We start from the raw sequence: 25,947 nt of genomic DNA, 5'->3' as shown, positions 1-25,947 counted from the left end.
GGGGACCTGTAGGTTGTTTTCTAACTTATTGGATTGGCTTATTCAAAGGGTTAGTAGTAGTGATTGGTCTATTCCGGGGCAGGAGAATAGCTGTGTGGTCAGGTGATAAGGGAGAGCATCTGTGGTCCATCCTGACCTTTGGTTCAGTGACTAAATTAATACATCAGGAACTGAGTCAACATCTGTGGGTTGTATTTGCCTCAATTCCCAAAATGGAGTTACATTTGAAGATTATTCTCAAGGACACAGGGGCATGAGCAGTCCAGCATGTGGTTATTTACAAGGACACAGGAGGATAAGCAGTCAAGTGTGTGTGTGGGGGGGGACTGTCCCTTTTCCAAGATAGAGTGAGTGTAAGGTTTTAGAAAATTTTCTTAGGGTTGAGGAGGCTTACAAATGCATTTAGAGTCTTTCAGTATAAAACCATGAAGGATGAACTAAGCTGAATAACTAAGAAAGAATAGATGAGAAACTGAAGAATGGGGGTATAGAAGAAAGAAGATAGATGGAAGTTAGCTAGATATATGATAGAGGAGAGATTGAGGATGAATAACTGATTAAGAGATTAGATCATAGACACAGGATAGCTAGGGGATAGCAGTAATGACAATGGAAGATAGGATATCTAGATGATAGGTGGTAAGGGGGTGGAGATAGATATAGGATAGGTGACAGAAAGGTGTGAAATAGACACAGGATTGATGTGGGAGTGTCTTCTATCTATCTGTTGCTTTCATTGGTTAATTAATAAAGAAAACTGCTTGGCCTGATAGGGCAGAATTTAGATAGGCAGAGTAGACCAAACAGAATGCTGAGAAGGGAAGTGAGGCAGATGCCATGATTCTTCAGCCCGAGATGGATGTAGGCTAGAATCTTTCCCGGTAAGCCACCACCTCATGGTGCTGCACAGATTATTAGAAATGGGTTAATCAAGATGTGAGAGTTAGCCAAGAAGAGGCTAGATATAATGGGCCAAGCAGTGTTTAAAGGAATACAGTTTCCATGTAATTATTCCAGGGCTAAGCTAGATGCAGAATAAAAAGCAGGCCTGCTTGCCTCCTCACTACAAATGGCACCCAGACGTGGATAACTGAATCCACCAAAAGCCTGAGAAAGCTCGGAAAAGAATAGAGTAAAGCACGTTTTCTTGGTAGCAGCAATTTCTCGGGTCTGCTCTGCTTGCTAGAGACAAGCAAGCACTCTCAATTAAGGGAGGCTTCCTGACTCAGCTTTAGCTGCAAAGCTTGCAATTCTTTTAAGAGGTTCTTCCACGAAGCACTTGAATGGTGTTGATAAAAGCTGACTTCATGCTTGTTTGGTTTTCAGCCGTAGCAGGAAAAAAAACTGTGCCATTTTAAATTTTAAAATGCTGGCTTTCTGGGCTGTCCTGCCAGGGCAAACTCTGACTCTTTCAGGCAGGCGGTCCGACTGGCTGTGGTCTGTAAGCAGAATGCTGCAGCTTGCTTGCTGGCAAGGACCTTGAAACACCATAGAGTTGTGGCAATAAAAATGGCTACAGCCAGTACCTCTGCCATGAGGCTGGAAAGCTAAGGAATGGGCTGGATCTAGCTGGCAAAGCCACAGCTTTAATCCTACCCATATTGCTCAGTGATTTAAAGGCTCACGTGGTCAGAAAAAGAGAGATATACAGTAAAGAAAGATTTTTTAAAAACCCTCTAAATGGTTTACATTTTGTAAAATATATATGCAGGCTAAAGGTTAAAGTTCTTAAAGTAAAAACCGACAAAGAGAGTAGTCAGATGTGGTGGTACACACCTTTAATCCCAACACTTGAGAGGCAGAGGTAGATTGACCTCTGTGACTTCAAGGTGTAGCAGGGCACACCTTTAATCCAAATGCCTGGGAGGCAGAGACAGATGGATCTCTGTGAGTTCAAGTCCAGCCTGGTCTACAGAGTTATTCCAGGACAAAGATATACAGAGAACCTGTCTCAAAAGTAAAAGTAAAAATAAAAGAAATATAGGTTAAAATAAAGTGACACAAAGATGTAAAATCAAAGAGAATCTTGATACTGTATGCTGTTATGCTCTCTTTGAATTGTTTGAATGCTGAGGATGGAGCAACAGCTGCTAAAAGATATTTGCTTATAAATGCTACAGAATTAATCCAAGATAGGTATTTTGAAAATGCCTTGACTTCAGAATTTGGATCTAAGGTTATGATGCTTTGGAAATGTCCTTTTGTTTTCACAGAGGATGAGACCCTGTGGATTGCTTCTATGCCAATATGGTATGATAGACCATGCCCTCCTGAAAAATTGATGTGAACACCTTCAAAAAATTAAATCATTCAACTGCTGACTGAGATGAATCTAGCACACAGGTTATACCATGAAAGACCTGAATAACAGTGCCCCCATTCAACATGAAGCAGTTTGGAGAGAAATAACTGTGTCCATTTCCCCAAATATTGTTTATAAATATTCTTTTACATTTAAAGGTGTATATGATATAGATATGAATAATTTGCATTGATATCAATTTTGCTTTAGTGATTGAAATTCAAGGTCAATTTTTTTATATGTATATGTATTTCTGATCTTGATTAAGGTATTGTGATCATGTAGTTCTTTAAAAATGTAATATATAATTAGGAAATATATGTTGTTAATGGATAATCATCAATAATCAAGATTGTAGTCATGTTAGATTTTCTAGAAATATAGAGATATATTTCAGTTAGATAGACATTCTTCATATCTTTCAAATGCAGAATATGGCATTTTTAAATGTTTTAGTAACTTAGGACTGTTCATGACAGTGAGACACATCTGCTCCTGGCAGCACCAATCTACTTCAAGAGGAAGATGGAAATTGTAGAGGCTCCTTCGGGAGTTTGATAGCCATTTGGACAAGAAAATGTTTGCCGGGACTGTTGCATAAACTGGACACAGAGAAACCGCAGAAAGAAGACTGCTGAACTTGCCTAAAGGTGAGATGGTCTTTCGGGGTTCCTGACTCATGAAAGAGTCTGTGAGACATTCTGAAGGACACAGCAGAAAGTGACTGAACTGTCTTTGAAATTTCCTGCTTCATTGAAATGTCTGCTGGATACTATGGGCCTGTAGGCTGAAGATGGATGCACCAATTGTACAGAGGAACTTTGGGTGACTGTCCAGGCAGCGAGATTTCTCTGTCATTTCTCGAGTTTTGGAAGTTGCTTACTTCTTATTTGCTTAGGTAATATTATATCCTTCTGGAGTCTTTGATGGAATTGAAGAATATATAGATAGTTATTGTTTCCCTTAGTTATGATAAAAGATAAAATAGATATAAATATTGTAACTGTAATTCTTGCTTGATAAATTTGTTGTATGTAATTTTACTATGTTAAAGTTAAAGCCTTCCTTTTTGTTTAAACAGAAAAAGGGGAAATGATGTGGGAGTGTCTTCTATCTATCTGTTGCTTTCATTGGTTAATTAATAAAGAAAACTGCTTGGCCTGATAGCGCAGAATTTAGATAGGTGGAGTAGACCAAACAGAATGCTGGGAAGAAGGAAAGTGAGTCAGACGCCGTGATTCTTCAACCTGAGACGGATGTAGGCTAGAATCTTTCCTGGTAAGCCACCACCTCGTGGTGCTACACTGATAATTAGAAATGGGTGAATCAAGATGTGAGAGTTAGCCAAGAAGAGGCTAGATATAATGGGCCAAGCAGTGTTTAAAGGAATGCAATTTGTGTATTGTTATTTTCGGGGCTAAGCTAGCTGTGCGGGAGCCAGGTGGGATGATAAGAAGGCCTGCTCACCTCCTCACTACACAGGATAATTAAAGATAAATGGCACATGGATGGTAGAGAGATGCAGGGAAGCTAGAAAATAGGTGGTAGATAAATGGGAAACAGATACAGGATAGCTAGGAGACAGATGAAGGATAGATAAGTAGAAGACATTGACAGGAAATCTAGATAATTGATGATAAATAGATCACAGAGATACAGGGCAGCTAGATGATAAATGATACATGGATGGTATAGAATACAGGATAGCTAAAGGAAAGCTGATAGATAGCAGAGAGTTACAGGAAATCTAGATGATTGATGACAGATAAGTCACAGAGCTATGGGGCAGCTAGATGATAAATTATATATGGATGGTATAGAAGACAGAATAGCTAGAAAATAGCTGATAGATAGATGGAAAACAGGCACAGGATTGTTATAGGATTAATGATAGATAGATTACAGAGAGGCAGGTTGGCTAGGTGATAAATGATATAAGTATATGATGCAAGATACTTAGAGGATAGATGGAAGACAGACACAGGATAGCCAGAGGATAGAAGATAGACAGATTTAAGACAAACAGAATAGATATGAGATAGAAAAGAGATAGATGGAAGATAGACAACATATAGACAAAGAAAAGATAACTAAAAAGATGGAAGATAGGCATACGATATCTAGAAGTTGGATGAGATGTAGAAGAGAGATATAGGGTAGTTAAAGAATAATGATATATGGATGATCAATAGACACAGACTAACTAGAAGCTAGAAAACAGATTTATAGAAAATAGCCAAATAATAAATAAAGGAAAGATGAGAAAAAGATGAATGATAGGAAAAGGAGACTAAGGAAGTAGAGGATAGCTAGATGGAAGTGGAGACACAGGGTAGCTATAGGATAAAAGATAGTTGGGATATAGACAAAGGATGGGTAAAGGAATGATAATAATTAGAAAGAAGATACAGGATAGCTAGAAGTTGGATGACACATAGACACAAAAGTTATAGGTAGGGATAGATAGTAAAAAGATGGAACAGAGATATGAGGATAGGTGGTAGTAGATATATGGTAGCTAGAAGATTGATGATGGATGGACAGTGAAAATAATAACAGGAAAATAGACACACAGAGAGCCTGAGGATAAAAGATACATGGAAAATACTCACAGGATACCTAGAGGATAAACAGTAGTATAGTAAAGACTAAAGAATTGATGATAGATGGAAGATAGATGCAGGGTAGTGATATGATAAAGAGTAGGTAGTAGACAGATAGGACATCTACAGGATAAATAATGGATAGCTAGAAGATAGATAAATGATAGATGGAAGACAGACATAGGATAGATATGAGATAGATGCTAGTTGGATAGAAGGAAGACACCATATTTTTAGAAAATAAACAAAAGATATATTGAAGACAGCATATGTGGAGGATAGATGACTGATTGGTGGAAGATAGTAGAGATTAAGTAGGCACAAGAATGTAAGTGGCCCATCAGTGCAAGATAGGTACAGGATAACTATAGGATAGATGCAAAGATAGACATAGGATAGTTAGAGGGTATATAATAGATAGATACAGGAGAGTTACAGGAAAGAAATAGATGGAATATAGACACAGGATGCGTATATGACAAATTTCAGAAATATGGGAGATGGATAATAGACAAAGGATATATAGAGAATAGACCGTAGTTAAATGGCAGATAATAGACGGAGCAAAGACTTAGTAAGGGTAGAAAATGAATGATAGATGAAAGATAATAGATCAGAGAAGGATATGATATAGGTAGCTCAGCAGTAATAGATGGAAATTAGACATAGGATAACAAAGGTATAAATGATACATTGAATGTAAACACAGAATAGGTAGATGATAGATTATAGATAGAAGATAATAGCTGAAAGATAGATACAGGTTAGTTAGAGGATAGATTGTGGATGTGAACTAAGAGGTAGGAAAGACAGGATGGCTTGACCATAGTGCATAGCTAGATGATCAGTATAAATCCATGAGAAAGGTTATATATAGTGTAAAATATAGACCATAAAAGATAAGTGATAGATGGTAGATAGATAGAGGATAGATAGAAGATAGGTACTATATAGGTAAATGAGGAGTACAGGTATGATAAATACATAGCAGATAGAAAACAGAGGATGGATTTATACACATATATAGACAGATGACAGAGTTGACAGCAAGAAGACAAATGGATGATATATGATATGTTGTAATAGGGGCGGCAGCGGGGCTATGTCCCCAAAACCCCAAGCCACCTGGCTCGGCTAGCTTATGCCCCAAATAATTACACGGACACTGTATTCTTTTAAACACTGCTCTGGCCCATTTCTATCTAGCCTCTTCTAGGCTAATTCTCACATATTAATTTAGCCCATTTCTAATCATCTGTGTAGCGCCCCTAGGTGCGCTTACCGGGAAGATTCTAGCCTAAGTCCATCCTGGGTCGGAGCTGGGGCATGGTGTGCATCTTCCCTGGAGCAGGTAGCATGGCATCTCTCCTGAGGTGTCTGCTCCCCAGCGGAGAGCTGTGGAGTCTGAGCTCACTTCCTCTTCCTCCCGGCATTCTGTTCTGTTTACTCCACCCACCTAAGGGTGGGCCTATCCAATGGGCCTAGCAGTTTCTTTATTGCTTAGCCAATGAAATCAACAGATTGATATATGACACTCCCACATCACTTCCCCTTTTTCTGTTTAAACAAAAAAGAAAGGCTTTAACTTTAACATAGCAAAATTACATATAACGAAACAGTTATCAAGTAAAAGTTACATCAGAAACATTTATACATATAACAAAATTGACCGTAAATCTCTATCAATAAAGCAAAATCTATACTAATGCAAATTATTCATACCTATATCATTTCCCCTTTAAATGTAAAAGAACATTTATAAACAATTTTTGGGAACATGGGCGCAGTTTTTTTCTCTCCAAACTGCTTCCTGCTGAATGGGGGCGTCGTTAATTAGGTCTTTCATGGTATAACCTGTGTGCTAGTTTCATCTCAGTTGGCAGTTGAGCAAAGCAATTTTCTGAAGATGTTCACAGCAACCCTTCAGGAGGACGTGGTCCATCATACCAAATCGGAATAGAAGAAATCCATAGAGTCTCATCCTCTGTGAAAACAAAAGAAGACTCTCTCCAAAGCATCATATCCTTAGACCCAAATTCTGAAATCGTAATACCCTTATATCCATTCTGGTTTAGCTTTGCAGTCCATGTAATGAAATGTCTCTCTGTACTTAGCTCCTTCACAGTCAAAAAATTTTAAAGAAAACACAATAATACAAAGAATCCAGACTCTCTGTGAATTTTTCATCTTTACGCGGCTTATTTTTACTCTATCACTTTACTTTATTCTGTCTCTTTAAAGACTTTACCTTTTTTTTTCTTTTAAACCATTAACTTTATTCTCTATATTCTTTTTCTTCTCTCTCCCAAGCCAACGTACATTCATCCAACAGTGTGTCTCATTTAGTGGTCTGAATCTGTCCTATTGTGAATCTGCAATTTTTTACTATCCAGGAGCACTTTTGATTTGCGCCTTTAAATCACTAGGCGCTTAAGAATCTAAGCTGAGACATTCCTAAGTTAACTTTTTGCTTTTTGAGCGCACATCTTTGACCTGGAATAACCCTGTAGACCAGGCTGTCTTTGAACTCTCAGAGATCCGCCTGTCTCTGCCTCCCAGGCATTGGGATTAAAGGTGTTTGCTACTACAACTTGAACTCACAGAGATCTGTTTGTCTCTGCCTTTTAGGCACTGGGATTAAAGGCGTGTGCTACCACACCTTGAAGTCACAGAGGTCTATCTCCCTCTGCCTCCCAAGTGTTGGGATTAAAGGTGTGTACACACAACAACTCTCTTCCTTTTTTTTTTTTTGCTTTAAGAACTTCAACTTTCAGCTTGCATATATTTTTAACACACTTTAAACCATTTAGAAATTTTCTCTGTCTTTGAATCTCTCTTTACTGTATACCTCTCTTTTTCTGACCACATGAGTCTTTAATTTACCAAGCAATATCAGTAGGACTAAAGGCGTGGCTTTGACGGCTGGATCCTTAGCTTTCCAGCCTCATGGCTGATATACAGGCTGCAGCCATAACAATGATAGACATACAGTACATGATAGAAGATAGATAATAGGTTTATAGATGAGAGAAGATATATAGATAATTATATGTAAAAAATAAATGATAGACAATTGATGACTGAAAGATAGATGGTAGATAATTGAGAGATAACATATAGAAGAAGGGTTGTAGGTGAGAGAAGACAGAATAGAGGATAGAGTGTTGGTAGGTGATAGATATAGCACAGGTATATGCTATAGACTATAAGAATATCATTGCTCAATAAAACATTGGTCTGATTTTGTTTTAGAATCTACCCATACCTGATGGAAAAATGAATCGATATCAACATCAAAAGACAAGGAGGTAGGAATTCATAGTTGATGTAGATGGCAAAGCCTTCTGCCCTACCCCCTTTTCTTATTTCACATCTAGCCAAATAGTCTTTCCTAGGGAAGGATGGCTCTCTTGAGAGAAATTTGGACTCTGTCTTGGGTTTTCTATTCTTACAGATTCAATTGCATTGGAACACCTAGTCAGAATTACTGCTATTAAAGTAGGTGAGAACAGATATATAGCAACAACTTACCATTACACTCATTTACCTTAAGTAATTGCCAAACCCATAAAACCAGACATAGTGTTAGACTGTGCTGAGAAGACATAAAAATAGATTGGTCTCCACTTTTAAGAGACTCACAGACAAAGGTCAATAACATTGATTTTCATTCATTGTTTTAAATAGAAATATGATTTATTTGTTTGCTTGTTTATTTACTATTTATTTTAAAGAGTAGCTCTTTCAATTTATTTCAAGACTTACCTGAAACCCACAATCCTCCTGCCGTCCCACCTGAGTATTGGGATTAAGGCCATTTGCTGATATATTCTGCCATGGTAGTTTTGTTTTGTATAATGAAGACACTGGATGTTTAATTCATACAAAAGTCTGTCTTTCTGCCATCTTAGTCCTCCTATTGAGGCACCATATAAATGAATCATTTGGTAATTCATAAAGATTGTTCTTTATTTTTCTATTGATTAGGGTAGCCTTTAATCCATGCCATGGGCCAACACATGTGGATCTTCACAATTTGCTGAATATACTTCAGGAAATGTTGGATGGTCTTGGAAATATACCCTCTAGACAGAGACCCAGAGCACGCTCTGTGAAATGTCAGACAACCATTCCAGCTGTGCCTTCCCAGGAGGTTTGACTTAGACCCATTTTTTTTCTGTGTGCTATTGCTGACATGAAAGCATCACAGACCTCAGCATGCTTCAAGTGTCTTAAGGGATATAGTATTGGTTGGAGGTGTCCTTGAAGTACCTTTGCCTATGCAGTTTGCTTCTCTCCATTCACAAGGCTTTGAGTTTTTTTGTTTGTTTTATCTTCAATGCATAAAATATTCCCGAGGCGTGTTCAAGAGTGAAACTTACTAGAAACATATACGGAAATTAATAAAGTCCATTTATGTGACCCTATCTTATAATGCTTATATCATGGGACACATTTAATTAAGGACAGGAGTTGGCTTTATACCCATAAGCATTTAATAAAACTCTCCTAATCTTAGGTGAAGTGACAATTTTCCTGACCCAGGTATTCCTCTACGAGTTTCTCTGATTCTGTGCCCTCTCTATGGCTAAAGGCCCAAAATATTTGTTAGTCCTTTTGTCCACTCCCTCACACTGCATTCTTCTTCAATCCTCATCAACAAGGTTATAGGCGCTACCACTTGACCTGTCCAGCAGGCCACGTAATTCGTGGGCCTCGAGTTCAGGATCACCTGGGTAGGAATGGGGGGAAAGAGAAAGAGAACCAAGCGTGTATAAAGAATGACAGAGTCAGTCTGAGATGCGTCTAGGTTCCGTTTATTGCAGGCAGGGGTTTATTCTTATAGAGTGATTTTGATTGGGAGGGGTAGGGTTAGAGGGGAGCGGAAACTATCGCGCCCTAGGCCAGGGAGGAAGCAACATATCTCTAGAAACATCTACGTGGTTAGGCCTTGTCTTGGCACCTTGTGTCTTGGCACCTTGTGGTCAGATCATTCTGAGAACTGTATCACAGCTGTCTGTGCAGCAAGCTGTTTTTGCAGCAAGCTGTTTTTGCAGAGAGGATGAGGAAAATTGGCCAATACTTTAGGTCGGGGGGCTTCTTGGTCCCCAACAACCACTATTCATCCCACTGCCCCGATGCTGCACACCTCATTGCCTCTTTAGTGAGGACAGGAGATCCTCTACCCACCAGATCATTGTCCAAGGGAATAATGTGAGACTCCTGCCCTAAGGTCAAAATCACCCAGCACAAGGCTTGTATCCCTTGAGTATTTCTCTTTTTCTTGTGGGTTGTGTAGAGGAGCTATTTCTTACCGTTGTAAAACCATGAGATAGGAGGGTGTGTTGCTGAATTCCTTTACTGCTTCAGGTCAAGGAAGAGGGGTGTTAGGGCTGTGAGAAGGAGCAGAGGACAGGATCAGCTGTGCTTGTCCCTGAGGAAACCAGAAAAACATGAGGGAAACAGTGACAACTGTTGAGGTTGAAGATCCTCCAGTGAAAAGCCTTTGTCTAGAAATTAAAGGAGTGGACTTCCAGTATTTACCTAGGGACTGGTAGTATGGATCTATGTAGAATTCTTGACTTGACATATTTTGGATCCTGAGATTTGATAGAAGCCAAAGAAAACCTGTAAGTTGAGTGATTTTCAATTCCATCATTTGTTTTTGAGAATTGGTACTCTGCAGTTGGAGTCTTTTTGATAATATTAATTATAACTTTTGTCTGGATATATGGCTCAGTGGATAAATTTAAGTTCAATTCTCAGAATCCACATATGTGTGGCAGGAGAGAACTAAATCCTAAATGTTGTCCCTGCCCCCCACAAATGAGTTATAGGACATGCCCCCACACAATATATTCATAAAATAATACAATGTTTTTTTTCTAAATTACAAGTTGGCAGAGTATAATATCAATTGCTAATTATTATTAATACAACATCTCTCCTTTCTTTCCCTAAAAGGAGCATTAAATATGGGAGTCAATTATAACCAAAAAGAAGTTCCCATTTTCAAAATCTATGAGGAGTTTCATAAGAAGGTTCTTCAGGTAAGAGTGCTTTTGTTCATTGCTTACTCTACATGTGGATCACATTCGATGCTAGATGCACTACAGCACTTTTCAAAGCATAACTGGAAGAACATATGCTTTCAAATAACACAACAAGTATTATAACAATAAATATTCTTGGATGAAAACCTAAGTCACATGGGAACATCTTTTATCCTTTCAAGCACTTTCATTAAAAAGAAAATTTGGTTTAGAGATCATATACAGAAATTTGTGTTATTAAGAGGTCTCAAAAATGTATCATTTGAAATCTGTAAATACCTTTGTGAAGCCAAATGTATATTCCAACATTTTGGTGTGCACAGTGAAACAGGGATTATTTCCCTCCTCTAACACCTTTTAGCTTCTGTGAGATGTTAATAACTTGTCTTCATTATTTTGACTCATGAAAAAAGTGGAGTTTTTTTTTATTTCAATTGAGGCTGTGGGTGTGGTTCATTCACGACACTTGCCTAGCATATGCAGATTACTGCATTCAATACCCTGACACCAATAAAAGTAGCATCAAAGTTTTGACTAATACATAATGATCACGGGACTTGTCAGTTGTTAACTATATGCTACAAATATCTCCTCTGTTCTCAACCGTTGGGTAATGATACAGTCAACCCAGTTTCAAACCACAGCAGGTAAGAAAAGACTATTTTAAACTAATCCTCAGTTCTTTAATGATTATGGTAGGATTCAAATTTTCTACATTTCATGAGTTATTTTTAGTAAATTATATTTCCTAAGAACTGGCCTATTCAATTACTTTCAATTTTACTGGTATAAAATTGATGGTGATGTGTTCTAGTCATGTTTGTTACAGCTGAAGCTTCTGTAATATCTACTTTTTATTTTAACATTATTTGTGGGCCTGGAGAGATGAACAGTTAAGAGCACTGGCTACTCTTACAGAAGATCTCAGTTTGATTTTCAGCAACCTCATGGCAGCTCACAACCACCAGTAGCATCAGTAGTTCAAGTTTCAGGGGATCTGACAGAATCTGCTGCCCTCTTCTGGCACCACACAAACACATGGTACACACACACACACACACACAAACACACACACACAAACACACACACACACACAAACAAACCACACATACACATAAAACAAAAAGTTGTCCATTATTAGTCCGTAAAGATTCTATCATTCTTAGGAGTGCCCTATTCTACCTTAATGATAGAATATGGAAAGAAAACTGAAACCTAGTAACAAGTAAGTTAAGGTGTCCCCATAATCATATAAACCTTGCATGATATAACCCATTGTATTAGTAAACAAAGCAGTGAAATTTGCAATGGAAACAAAAATTGCCATATTTTCTACTATCCAGCAGGTGGCGCTGCTGTCGAGTCGTGACTAGAACCCCAGCAAAGGTGACGAAAACGGGGTCCTGTTTCAGTGTCTGCCTTAGTTAATTGTTAAATCTGGGAAATGCGAGTATCTCTGCAAAGTAAATGTAATTAAATCAATTCCATACACGAAACCAGAAACCCAGAATCCAGGGGTAGAGAAGAGCAACCTGGAAGCCTCATAAGCCTCCACATGACCGAGTTGCGCCAAGGGGTTGCTGCTTTCTGCAGCCACTTGCGCTCTGGTTTGCACCACTAAAGTGCTGCCCTTGCAAAGGAGATTTAAAAACAACTTAGAAAACAGCAAACCAGGCGGGCAGAGACTCCACGTGGGGAGGCAGGGCACAGGCCAAGGCTGAGGAAGGGCTCCTGCCAAACCGATCTGGCAGCAGACAGCGGGGGAGGGGGGGTCTCTGCGCAATCAAGAAAGGAGCCTAGTTGCCTGAAGCAGAGCCGGAAGACAGAGAGAGAGCAGAGGGATGTGGCCACTTTTTTTAAAGGGAGAGAGACCACACCCCAATGGGCTGGTATCTCAGTGGCTATTGACTGAAGGAGCAGAAGGAGCTCACACAACACATATGAACTCATTGAGACTGAAGCAGCAAGCACAGGCCTTTATGGGTCTGCAGCCAGTCCACACTTTCAGTGTCTGGAATGTATGAACAAGTAGGTCTCTGATTCTTATGCCACTTCTTGAGCTCTTTTCCTTGGGTTTGCCTTGTCCAACATCAATGTGATACTTTTCATCGTATTATATTTTATTTTGTCATGTTTGATAGCTATATCTGAGAAGTCTATTCTTTTTAAATGAGAGATAAAAAGGGAATGGATGCAGATGTGAAGGGATGTTGGTAGGATCTGGGCAGAATATAGGGAGGGGGGATTGAAATCAGAAAATATTGTATGTGAAAAGAATCTATTTTCAATAAAAGGGGAAATATCAAAAAGTTGCATCTGTTCATTGTCATCTTGTTGAATGACAATACTTTGTTTAGAAAAGTAGTCTGTATTGTGCACGTTAATTTCATGATACCAGATTCCTAATGCAGAAACTGCCTCAGTAATATATGCATGCAACCTATCTTGGATACATTAGAATTGAACTAAGGGATGGTATCATTGTTTTCTGTGTGCCATATTCAAGTTCTTCAAATAAATTTCTCCCATCACATAAATAATTTGTTCATTTCTTTAGCTCAGTAGGGCCTCTATTATCAGCTTCTTAAGTATTGAGGCAGGAGGATTTCAATTTTAAGGAAAGACTAGGCTACAAAATAGGTTTCAAGCCTACTGGGCAACTTAATAAGAGCCTTGCTAGGCATAAGAAGTAAATATAGTTCTGGGGATGGATCTAACTCAGTGATAAAACACTTTCCTAACAAGTGCAAGACCCTAGTTTAATGCCCAGGATCACAAATATACAAAACCAATAACAATATAAGTATTGACATTTTATTGCATAACTCAGTACCACATATATTCAGCCTATTAAATTAGGTGTCCGAATGACAAAGTTCATATTCAGTGGGAGGTGAAGTGTATTTAAGGCTCTCATGTAATTATTCCATTATAATCTGGTAAGTGTAATAATAAAGTCCATAAAACTCAAAAGAGAAGCTCAAATAAGGGCTTAGCTCTGTAAATGATGTCACAGAATGATAAATAATGAAAAAAGATAAAAGACCTAGATAATAATGATCATTGAATCTCTAAAATGAACATCATTTAAAGATCTCTGATTTCGTATACGTGTAATTTGTGGCAGTACTCACCTTAAAAACACCCTGCCCTTTCACTGATGTCAATCTCAAAAGCAAGATGTATCTGGATTTTTCATAAGGCTAGTGGTGAGGAGTACTTCTAGGTCCCCTTTTGAGATTATTTAAAAACACTATCCCTGAAAGAAAACACTTGTGGCTTGTGTCATCTCTATTCTCCCTTACCTATTAGCACAAATGTTCTTGCTGGGTGAACTGTGTCCCTTGAGCTGCTCACATGGGGGCAGTCTTAATGCAGCTAGGTTTGCATGCTTGCAGGGATTGCAAAGCTCTGAGAAAACCATCCAGCATGGTTTGGTGAATTGTTTTCTAAAATCACTCTAAATAAGCAATGAACTGAATGTTTTTGACAATTGGCACAACATTAAGTATAGGCATAGAAAATCAACCTCTAGAGGATTAAATTTGGTTTGTCATTAATGCATAAATTTAACACGTATGTTCTTGCTAAATGAGGAACTTTAATTGCTTTCACTGGATTTGGTGGTGGTGGTGGTGGTGGTGTGTGTGTGTGTGTGTGTGTGTGTGTGTGTGTGTGTGTGTGTGTGTTTGTGTGCGTGTGTACGTGTTGTATGTACAGTGCATATTCATGGTGTATATTTATGAGTGTGTTGGTACTTGCTAATGTATGTGGAGGTCAGAGCAAGACATTTGGTCATTTCCTCTATTGCAGTTTACCTTGGAACCAGTAGCTATCCTTTTTGAATAGGCTCATCAGCAAGATTTTAGGACCAGTCTTTTTCTGACTTCCAGCTACAGAATACATATTCATGTGTCTGGATTTTTCTGTGAATTCTAAGTTTCCAAGTGCAAGTCCCCATGCTTGCAGAACAAGATTTTTACCCACCAAGTCATTTTCTCAGCCCCTCAGTGGGTATGTTTATTTCGAAAATCTTTTCTTCTACTTTAAACATTATAGAAATCAGTCCATTTCAAAGAACAAACAGGAAAATAAACATTTACGTCAGAAATATGCTTGCAGAAGTAAATAAATGAGTGGTTATTGGTAGTTTTCACGCAGCAATGATAGGTAACTCATACATTATAGACATAAAGTGGACTGTGGTTATCAATGTCTTACCAGCTTGGTATCTTTGAGGGGGTCACTCACAAAGCCCCACATGTAGTTGAGAAGTTTTTGATAGCAGAGGACTTTTGGGGATTGTAAGCCAGTTTTCTTCAGGGCTGAGAACCCTAGTAGGTGACTCACTCTCATCCTTCCTATTGCTGTGCACATTTAACGCAGTTCCTCACGTTGTGGTGACCCTTACCCATAAAGTTATTCCATTGCTACTTCATAACTGTAATTATAGTACTGCTATGAATCATAATATAAATATCTGAGGCCAGGATATTTAATATATGACCCCCAAGGGAGTCATAACTCACAGGTTGAGAACTACAGCTCCAGGAGTTGGTCTACACTCTGGTACATATTGGTAGGAGGAATTCCATTCAGTGGTCTGAAATTAGAGGACATGAAGTTTATAGAGAAATATAGGGAGAAAGATTTCTAATTCTGGAAAAGTTGAAGCAGTGTGCAGGGAGGTAGATTTGATCAAAACATGTTTTATATAAGTATGAAACCTGTAAAGAATAAATATATATTTCAAAATTCAGTTTATACATGTACTGCAATAGACACTTATGTTCAGAATTTAATGATTTAAAAGTTATTGCAACTTTCTAAATTCAAAATACAATCACAATTAGGCTGTGTAGCTATTAAAACTTAGCCAAATCTTGTGATTGTCTTCTAAAAGGTATATAACCTATAATATCATACATTTAAAGTGAGCTGGTGATTATATTAACACTAATTTTTCTTTTATCTGAAACAGGGTTTCTCTGTGTAGCTCTGGCTGTTTTGGAACTCACTCTATAGACTAGTCTGTCCTGGAACTCAGAGATCTGCCTGCCTCTGCCTCTGCTGCCCAATTGCTAAGATTAAAGGCAAGCACCACCAAGCCCAGGTTCAAGGAATTCTGAAAAACTGTACATCTTAGATTTTTAGAGAATTTGTCACCTGAATATGCTCTGATTATGTGTATTGTAATATAAAATAAAGTCACATAGACACTCATAAAGGCTAAACAGTAATTCAGTTTTCACTTAATGAAGTCATAGTATTGCATCTGTTTCAGATGTATTTAATTGTGTCTACCTCCCCTCCTAATTTGTCCCCAGAATCATAAATGATACCTTTTATTTCTTATAAAGGTTTATTTATGCCAGGTTTAGTGATACATATCTTTAGTTCTAGCACTCTGGAGCTAGAGACAGACGATGAGGTTAAGGATTGCCTAGTAGCTAGTCCCAGGCTAGGCTGTTAGTATTCATGCATCTGTACTGGCCTGCTCTCAGCTTCTTGACAGGACATGTCCTCAGCTACAGCTACGTAGAGCATCATCAGTGCACATTCACTTTTACTCTCTCTCTCTCTCTCTCTCTCTCTCTCTCTCTCTCTCTCTCTCTCTCTCTAATTCTCTCTTTCTCTGTCTCTCTCTCTCTTTCTCTCTCTGCCTCTGCTTCTCTCTTCTCTTCTGCTACTCCTGTCCCCAGAAGCTGGTCACTCAGACGTTTCCCCCTTTTACCATTTAATTTCCCCTAATAAGCAAACCCCCCCTACACGAAAAACAGGAATCAAGTCAGAGAAGAATTCAGATTAAATCTTTATCTTCTATTGTTTATTTTAAATCTCATCCAATATGGAAGGATTCCTTTTCTGTATTTCCAAACTTATTTGTCTTGAACACCCCAATATCCTACTACTTATTAGACAATAGGCAGCTTATAGTTTGAAAAATTTGTTTCAAATTAATTACCTATATAAATTATTTCTAAATTAAAAACCTATATTCGTAAATTTTCAAATACATTTCTGGTAAAATAAACCAATCGTATTAAATAAATCTTCAAATCTCCATTTTTTTATTTTAAAGGATTAATGTCCAGTTATATATGAAAAGTAAAATTTTGTTCATCTTCTAAGTATCATATATTACTTTATTAATGAATGGATGAAGTTCTACAACATGCCCTGAAAATGTATTAGGGAAATTTTAAAGAAAAACAGGAGAGGGAATCACCCAGCAAAGTTCTTTATTACGCAACAGCAAATATTTATTACAATTTGAAGTGCAGGTTTCCATTCGCCAGAAAAAATCAGTAAATAATAACTGATTGCCTTTGTTTGGCCTTGGTACACAAATAAAGAAATAAAAGACGGCAGTTTACAATCTCTGCTCTCAAATCACTTATAAGAGAGTTGGAACCATACATGCAAGCAAAAGAACTGCACAGATATGGAGCAAAACTGTGTAATTTGCGGAATGAACCTGCATAATCTCTATAAACAAAAATTTGACTATTCTGTATATCTAACTCACAAGTAATTCTTTTCAGCAATTCAGGTTTGGTACTGAACAGCATGTAGTTTGTCAACACCAATGCAAAATACATGTCAGATGTTTAAGGAAAGGAACCGTGGCTCAGTACCAATCCTGGGCTAACCTATCCTGGCCAGTTTTGAGGAAGGCCTGGCTGCTTTATCACTCTCAGTATTCTCGCCTAAGAACAAGTCCAATGCACCTCTATAGCATCCCACTGCCTCTGTTAATCTGAATGGCAAAGTTCTTCAATCAGACCCATCTTTTTAATCCCCAGCTCCTCTATTGGAAAATCATACAACATTGTCACAATCACATATTATTACCTTTAGAGGCACAGAATGAGAGGCTTTGGTAACGCACATATTCCACTTTTAAGTAAGAAACTTTGAAGTTCACAAAATGAAATCTAATTAATTTGGAGCTTATAAAGAGGGGGCGTTTCTTTCACAGTGAGCTGGATGGGCTCATTTTCTTCTTTGCATTTTTTTTCTTTTAACTTAAATTATAGGCAGATTTTTGAAAGTTTATACATGCTCAAATATAACATTTGTGAGGAAAAATAGCAACAGCAAAAATATCCAGTCTATACCTTAGAACAGTGTGTTTTCTGCCCTCTCGGCAATACATTCTACACTTATACTTAATATCTCTGCATCAAATGATGGCACTGAAAGTCTGCGTAAGTTACTCCAACCACAAACATTCAAATATATCCACAAGTCTTGACAGTACTAAGGCAAGAAGTGAAAACAAGTACATTCTTTGATCAGTAAGGAGACAGAGCATGAAACTAAGATAAGGCTTGAAAGAAAAATATCGATTTTTGGATTAATTTTGAAAGTTCAAATTAGCAGAATACTTGAACACTTGAATACCTAAACCGTCCTCATCAACTGAGATTCTGATACACAAGATTCTATGACATAATAAACTTTTCAGAAAAGTGCGTTTTTCACCAACAACATACGAACTATACACACCATGATCACAGTTCACGAGTGACATATTTTTAAAAGAACGCAATCTGGAACATGGAATGCATGTTATAATCAGAACAATGCCATAAAACTATGGTTAGCGCTCCAGAAAAGTCTAAACTCTGTTTATTAGAAAATCTTGTTCATGTATCACACACACGTGATGAAAACTAAAAGCAGTGTCTTGAAACCAGCTAATAGTAAAATAACACAACACATACACGAGTCTAACATTATAACAGGGGTTTTCTTCCACATATAGACTACATGGATCACTCACTCAGAGACGGCACAGCTAAGAGTTCGTGGAAAGTATTTGTATGAACAGTTTAAAGAATGGTGGAGAGGTGCAGAAAATTTCTCAAAGCGACTTCGGTCAGCTCCATCTGTCTTCTCCTCTCTTTCTGCTAAGAAATACACTGGTTAATCAGGGCCCGCTCTGCCTGAAAGAAAAAAAAAAGAAGGAAAAAAAAGAGCAACAGAGTTAAAACAGCATGTGGAAAACGAAAACGGCCGCATTCAGTTAGATTGACCGGAAAGATAAATGCATACTGTGAGTTCAGCTAACCTTAGCTCCAGAGGCCTGCATAGTTGCCATGGTGGCCTGAGGCCAGTGGGCCCCCACCCACGAAGAGCTTCATCTCTGGCCAGTTGTAGCAGTGAGTGTAGAGTGCGTTGGGGAAATCTACACCAGCAGCGTAATTCTCTAAGAAATCATTCTGGTTGATCCAGCTGCTGCCACAGGTGAGCTTGAGCTTCCTTCCAGAGGGCACAGGAAACATGTCTGGACTGGCTACAGATCTTTGCTCGAGGAACTTCTGGGCACGGATGTCACAGAAGAGCAGAGAACCGTGACCTGTTCCCACGGTGACAATATGCTGGTGGACACTCAGGGAACGGACACCAGTGCCTCCCTCTCGGGAGCAGAGTGACCAGACGTTCTCCTGGCCTTGGCGAAGATCCAGGAATGAAACATGAGACTGGGATCCGACAGCATAGAGGCACAACTCGTCACAATAGGTGAGACACACGTTCTCCCTGCAGTAGGGCAGCCTTAGGGACAGCAGACTGGACAGGGAGCTCCTGGCTTTCCACAGGTGGAAATAGCCATCCAGAGACACGGCTCCCAGCTCCTGGTTTTTGTTGCTGTAAGCAAGGGCTCGAACTTTGCGGTTACCAGGACTGGTAGTGGGTTTAGGGATGGCCTCTATATCTGTAGGACATATGTGAGCATAAGCTGGAAGGTCCGCATCCTCGTGCCCAGCCATGCTGCTATTGAACATGTCCGGATCCACCCGCCAGAGTGCCACGGTGCCATCGCGGGAACCACTCACAGCCACAGTGTCACTCATCCACGCGATGGCAAAGATCCAGTCCCTGTGGCCTTGGCAATCTCCTAGGCACACGGGGTCCAGCGTGGGCAACTGGTAGACGGCCAGGCTGTTGGGGTTTTCCCCTCCAGTGGCCATGAGGGTCTTGGAGGGATTCAGCTCCACAGCATGAATGCCACAGGAGGGCGAGCCACGGGAGAGGTCAAGCACCCTGTCACGCATCAGAGGGATGTGCATGATGTGGTCAGTCTTGACATCAACCACAAAAAGCGTGTTGCACTTGGTGCCACACACCACCTGCCTGGCATTTAGCCACTGCGATGCGAACACCTTGTTGAGGGGGCCAAGTGCCAGCTGGCGCTCCCTCAGCAGCTCCGGCAGCCTGAGGGCCCTGTAGCTGTGCAGGTTGCCCTCGAAGCCCGCCAGCCGCGGGTGGCCCTCATAGCCCAGCGCCCGGCCCTTCAGGTAGTGCACAAAGGAATGGCGAGCCATGGGCCGCTGTGGCCTCTTGACCAGCAGCAGCGACCCCTCGGCTTGGCCTGCTTCGGCTGCCGCCATTGCCACCACCGAGGGGCCTGGTGACAAAGAGCTCCCCGCGCCCTCCTTGGAGGCTTCCTTCTTCTTGCTACCTGTTTGCTGAGGGGCCATGGTGGTTGGCGAGCAGTTGGAGGGTCCTGTGGGCTGTGGCATCTCCTGTGCCGCTGGAGAAGGCATCGCCTTGGTGTTGGCCTGAAAGAGCGAATCGCTGGGAGCTGGAGGCTAGGCGACCGAGCCACAGAGAGCTTGTGGAGTCCTGAGCGAGTGGGAGGCAAAAGAGGCGAAAGCTGCGTGACCCAGCAGTCATTGCGCGGTCTGGCGGAAAGAGCCGAGTGGGAGCGGCTAGAGCCGAGGGTGCGGTGCCACAGGAGCTAGAGTGGAGCCCCGGATGCCAGCCAGCTCAGCTTGTGGACTTCTGGGCCTTGAGCAACAAGTCCCTGGAGGATAAGGACAGCAGGCCTGGAGGGGCTCATTCTGAGGGTGGTGTTGGAAGAGCAGGCAGGCGGTATGGGCTGACTATCAATGGCAGAAGTGATGGGAGGTGTGGAAGGGTGAGCTTTAGGGCTGGGAGATCATGGCAATAAGGGGTAGCTTGTGCCCAGACAGAAAGGGATCATAGGTAGTAGTAAAGCCAAGAAGATAGGAAAGCCATACAATAATTAGAAGGGATCTTGGAGGAACAGGGAGACATCTCTCTAGGGCCAGTAGTCCAGCACCTTCCAATAATGAACAATGAGCTTTTCCTTCAGTGACATTGAATTTTCCTGGACTAAGATGGGGCCCATAACAACAACTCCACCTGGTTGATATGATGTCATGATACTGATAGTGCTACTACAAGACCTGTTTTGGGTACGGCTGCACGAGAGTGTTCCAACTGGGTTAGTTGATACTGTGCACATTTTTTTACATTTTGGCCAGACCTCCACAAAATACTCAGAGATTATTTGCAATCTTACCAGACATTTATCTTGAAATTTAACCATCATTTTACTTTCACAGGTTCCCCCAGAAAGAATGTCACCCTCATGAGAGCTGGAAGTAATTCTAGAGGACGACATCCCCTCTCCCAGTAAAGTTTGTCCTTGGGTTTAGGGACATCATTTATGGGTTGATTATAATGAAAGACCCCCACTCCATATAAACAGCAGCTAGCAGCAGTAACGCCATTCTTGCAAGGCTTGAACTTTTGAGCAAAACATACACAATAGCCAGGGCAGGGAAGTTCAACTTAGAAGACAAGGGCGGAGGGGCTAGGCAGGACGTCTGTGGTCAGCCACCGGGCCCTGAGCAATGAGGAACTAAGCAAGGGGAAGCAGCTCATGCCCGCCCTAGATGGAGCCAGAGTAGACAGTTTATCTGATTACTAGGTAAAACCTCAAATTGTCCTCGATGAACCTGGCCTTATATGAACTGACCAATTAAACCCCTGTAACTATGCGTCTCGCTTCTGTAGCCGTGCTTCTTGCTCCCCTACCCTATAAAAACCCACGACCCCTGCCTGAAGGCGCGCTAGTCCTTCGAGAGACTAAGTCGCCCCAGGTACCTGTGTACTGAATAAAGCCTCTTGCTGTTTGCATCCGAAGAGTGGTCTCGCTGTTCCTTGGGAGGGTCTCCCCAGTCTGAAAGGCTGCCCACCTCGGGGGGTCTTTCAATAATTAGTATATGGTTGAGGGTTGGTGGAGGAATTTCATAAGCTCAGGGATCCTTTTGAAAAAGAAAGAAAAAAAAGAGGGAAAATTGGATTATGGGATAATAGATCGGTACTTAAAATTTATTGTTTTTAGGCAATTATATTGGTCTCGATTATTGTATATTGATACAAAGTTAAATTATATTGACTATTGTATGCATGCATGCTTTTAACTCTGTTTAAACATTTTTATGTATTGATATATATTGTATTGATATATGTATATTTACCATATTGCAGTGTATAATTCTACCTCTGATTAAGATACTTATATATTGTTTTTGTATATATATATATATATACCATATTGCAATGTATACTTGTACATTGTTTACATTTGGCAGTCATTGTCCTCATTTATTGCACAGTTGTTTATTGTCTTAGTCTTTAAGTTAGATAGGTATTGAGAATTATATATATCAATAGGCATCTATGTCATTTATAATTAGACTATTCAGTTTTGTTAGATACATGGGGATTATATTCAGTATAGATAGATAATCTTCAACCTCTTCAAAGATCTGGAGAAATTGGCCTTTAATCTAACTCAGAGTTCCATGGTAGTGAGACACAATTGCTCCATGGAACACCAGTCAATTCTCGAGAGAATGTTGAGCACCAACGACACTTTACCTGGAGCCTTTCTTCATGGCAGTACTGGCCTTTGGGCAAAGAAATGCCCATACCTCAACCACTGATAGAGATATGTAGTATCTGTAAATGGATAAAACAGGACTGTCATATCCTTCCAAGACAGGGTAAGATAGTTTTGACAAGTTCCTTGCCTTTGAAAATGGTATGTCAGTTATGTTAGGCCTTAGCCAAATTTGGTTGCTTCAATGCTTCAAACGTGACTTTGGGTGATTGCCCACGTAGCCAGTTGTCTCTGTGATTTGTTGCATGTCTTGGAAGTTGTTTGATTGCACTTCCTAATTACGCAGGTAACATTATTTCCTTCTCAGATCTTCGATGGGGTTGAAGACTATATAAATGTAGGCACTTTCGTCTCATGATATGGCCAGGTAATTTATTATACAAGACTTAAGATAGTTAGAATAAGGTATTTGTTCTTATTGTATATAATTTCATTGTAGATTTAGAACTCTCTTGCTTACACAAAAGGGGGAAGGTGCTGCGGGAGCTCCTTCCACTCCTCCAGCCAATAGCTGCTGAGATACCAGCCAACTGGGGCTTGGTCTCTCTCTCTCTTTAAAAATCAGCGGCAGCCCTCCTCTTGTTCTCTTGCTTCCAGCTCCACTTCCGGCTACTGGACTCCTTTCCAGATTGGGCAGAGGGCTGTTGCCTGGGGTGGTGTCTGTAAGTTTTTCCCCTTTAAATAAATAACCATTCTATAAATCATAATTCCAAACTGGTGTGGGATCTTTTGTGACTCACACCTTCAGAGACAAGACCAGGACCCTAGGAAAGGAGCAGAGGAGGCTGGCAGTGTTGGAGTTGACATCCAAGGAAGGGTTCCGCTCAAGGCAAGTGTGCTTGGAGGGTCTCCGCCCGCTTCAGGTACTCAGCCGCCTTCTTCTTCACACCATCTCGACAGGCAGGGGACAGGTTACATCAAAGAGCACAAGGTCCAGTCCCTTCAAAATCCCTGGCCAGAATGTGCCTCCCCCTGCCCTGAGTATTTCCCATTTTATAGGGGTATTAAAAAGAGAAAGAAAATTCTGTCCAAGGTCTCTGTGAGAAAAGAAGGCTCCTGGGCCTTCTTTGTTTCATTAAAATACTTTGTAGATGTGTGAGGTCAGTGTGGAGGTCAGTGGTCAACCTCAGATGTAGTATCCCCCTTCCCTCTTGAATGTTCTCTGCTGCACACGCCAGGCTCACCAGTCCTGTTTCTGTCTCTGCTCCTGACCTTGCCATAGGAACACTTGGTCCCTGAGCGTGCTGCGGCATACCTCTGTGTGGGTTCTGAGCACTCTAATTCAGTTCCTCATGCTGGCACGACAAGGACTTTACACACCGAGCCATCTTCCCTTCTGTCCCCGCCTTCCTTACTGCCATACTCACCCGAGACACCCTGGAAAAGGATGGGCACCCTATCTTGGTAGTCTTGAGCCCAGCACCATAGGCACTGGCCTTCCCTTTCCGCAGCACTTGAGTGATGGGCTCTGTGGCCTGGATCAGATAAGCTGGGGCAGGTTCTCCATCTTCAGCCTCTCTCTTCTCCTGTCGCCCTGGCTCCCAGGATTCCTGGTCCAGCCTTCTGGACAGTACCTCCATGGCTGCTAGCTCACTGCTGTGGGTGGGGCTGGTGCCTGTACTTTCTATAATAAAGCAGGGGGATTCAAGCCAGACTGGCCTTCTTTCCCCGGGTCCAGCCCAAGCTTATTTTGTTCATCAGTTTACCAAACTGCCCCCACTCGTGGGGACCAGAACCTGGAAATACAAAATTCACTTGAATAGAGAAAAACAGTTGTGTTCTGTTTGCTTGGTTTGGCTGAGGAACTTTTTGGAAAGGCTCTGCTTATCATTGCCGTTGCATACACAAACAAGCACAGGCATTGGTGTGCTGTTAGTGCACAAGTTTTGGCAGGGTTTTTTCACCTTACATGGATTCTGTGATGGAACTCAGGTTGCCAGGCTCATAAGACAAGTGCTTTCGACCCCTGAGCCATCTTACTGACCCACGGCCTTGAACTTCAGGTCTTTCTGCCTCTGTCTGTCTAGTGCAAGGATACAGCCATGTGCCACTTCAACTTTTGTTTGTCTGTTTGTTTTATTAAAGATGGGATCTCACTATGCGGGCCTGGCTATTCTGTAATTCGCTATGTAGACTAGGCTGATCTTGAATTCACATGTCTGCCTGTCTTTAACTCCCTGAATGCTGGGATCAGAAATATGTGCCACCATAGCCAACTTTTCCATTGTCAAAAGATATCACATGGTGCTGGAGTGTTAGCTCAAAAGTTAAGAGCACAGGCTGCTCTTCCAAATGTCCTGAGTTTAATTCCCAGAAACAACATGGTGGCTCCCAACCACCTATAATGGGATCTGATCTCTTCTGGAATAAAGTCAATAGAACACTCGCAAACATAAAATGCATAAATAAGTGTAAAAGAGAAATGTTTAAAAAATTAAAAAAGAGAATATCTGTGAAATAATATAACAACATGTAACCCATCCCTTTGAATGATGAATATATGCTAACAATTATAAACTGTCACATGAACAAAACATCATTGGAACCTTTAGTTCAAGCATATTTCAGAATCTCTCTAAATAAGGAACCTCAAAATATAGCAACTTCTTCATAGAAGTGCAAATTGCCAAGTATAATGAAAATGTTCAAAGAAGTAGAAAATTTACTAACTATAGTTTTACTTAAAATGCCAGAAGCTACAACTATAAAGCCATACTAATGTGAATCCCTAAACATTAGCCAGAAAGGGATAAAAAACTATGGAAAGGAGAAAGAGCTATGAGGAACTAAGTAATGCAGAGAATGGGAGAAATATTCTGCTCAAGTGAATATCAGATCAATTGGTTTCTAATACCAAGCAGTCAGCCCTTAAAACATAATATAATAACCATTATACAGACTGAGAAAGTTGTAAAGTTGTATTTCCGAATTCAGGAAAATTACACACATACACAAGCACACACACACACACGCCTACTTCAGAAACAACAATTAATGGAAAAAAAGAAACCATAAGTTTGAATGCAAGGAAGAAGAGATAAATGGGAGGGTTTGAAGAAAAGAAAAGGGAGAGAGTATAATTAGACTATGATCTGAAAATAAAAGAGAAATTATATCTACAGTTTTTAACTGGGATTAAATATGCATGATTTAAGAAATCAAACATAAAAAGCTGTTTCTAATTAAGTCTTTGAAATTTTGTGAAATATCTTTGAGTTGTGACAGACTTTCAACTCATAAACCAAAACACTGTTTTAAAATACA

The 25,947-nt window shown here is 40.3% G+C and overlaps 1 protein-coding gene across 1 annotated transcript; it reads right to left on the bottom strand.

The window, feature by feature from the left end:
* Positions 1-19,036: 19,036 nt before the first annotated feature.
* Positions 19,037-20,530, bottom strand: LOC142841265 (DDB1- and CUL4-associated factor 12-like protein 1). Its single transcript, XM_075958091.1, has one exon. The coding sequence runs from the start codon at positions 20,510-20,512 to the stop codon at positions 19,037-19,039; it is 1,476 nt and encodes a 491-aa protein (XP_075814206.1). The 5' UTR covers positions 20,513-20,530.
* Between the last annotated feature and the right edge of the window lie 5,417 nt (positions 20,531-25,947).

This window comes from Microtus pennsylvanicus, chromosome X (assembly GCF_037038515.1).
Source record: "Microtus pennsylvanicus isolate mMicPen1 chromosome X, mMicPen1.hap1, whole genome shotgun sequence".
Classification (NCBI taxonomy): Eukaryota; Metazoa; Chordata; class Mammalia; order Rodentia; family Cricetidae; genus Microtus; species Microtus pennsylvanicus.
This window is presented reverse-complemented; position numbering and strand designations above follow the sequence as displayed.

What these genes read in the sequence shown, in the direction of transcription:
- LOC142841265 (XM_075958091.1), bottom strand. Translation starts at nt 20,512, where the DNA reads ATGCCTTCTCCAGCGGCACAGGAGATGCCACAGCCCACAGGACCCTCC.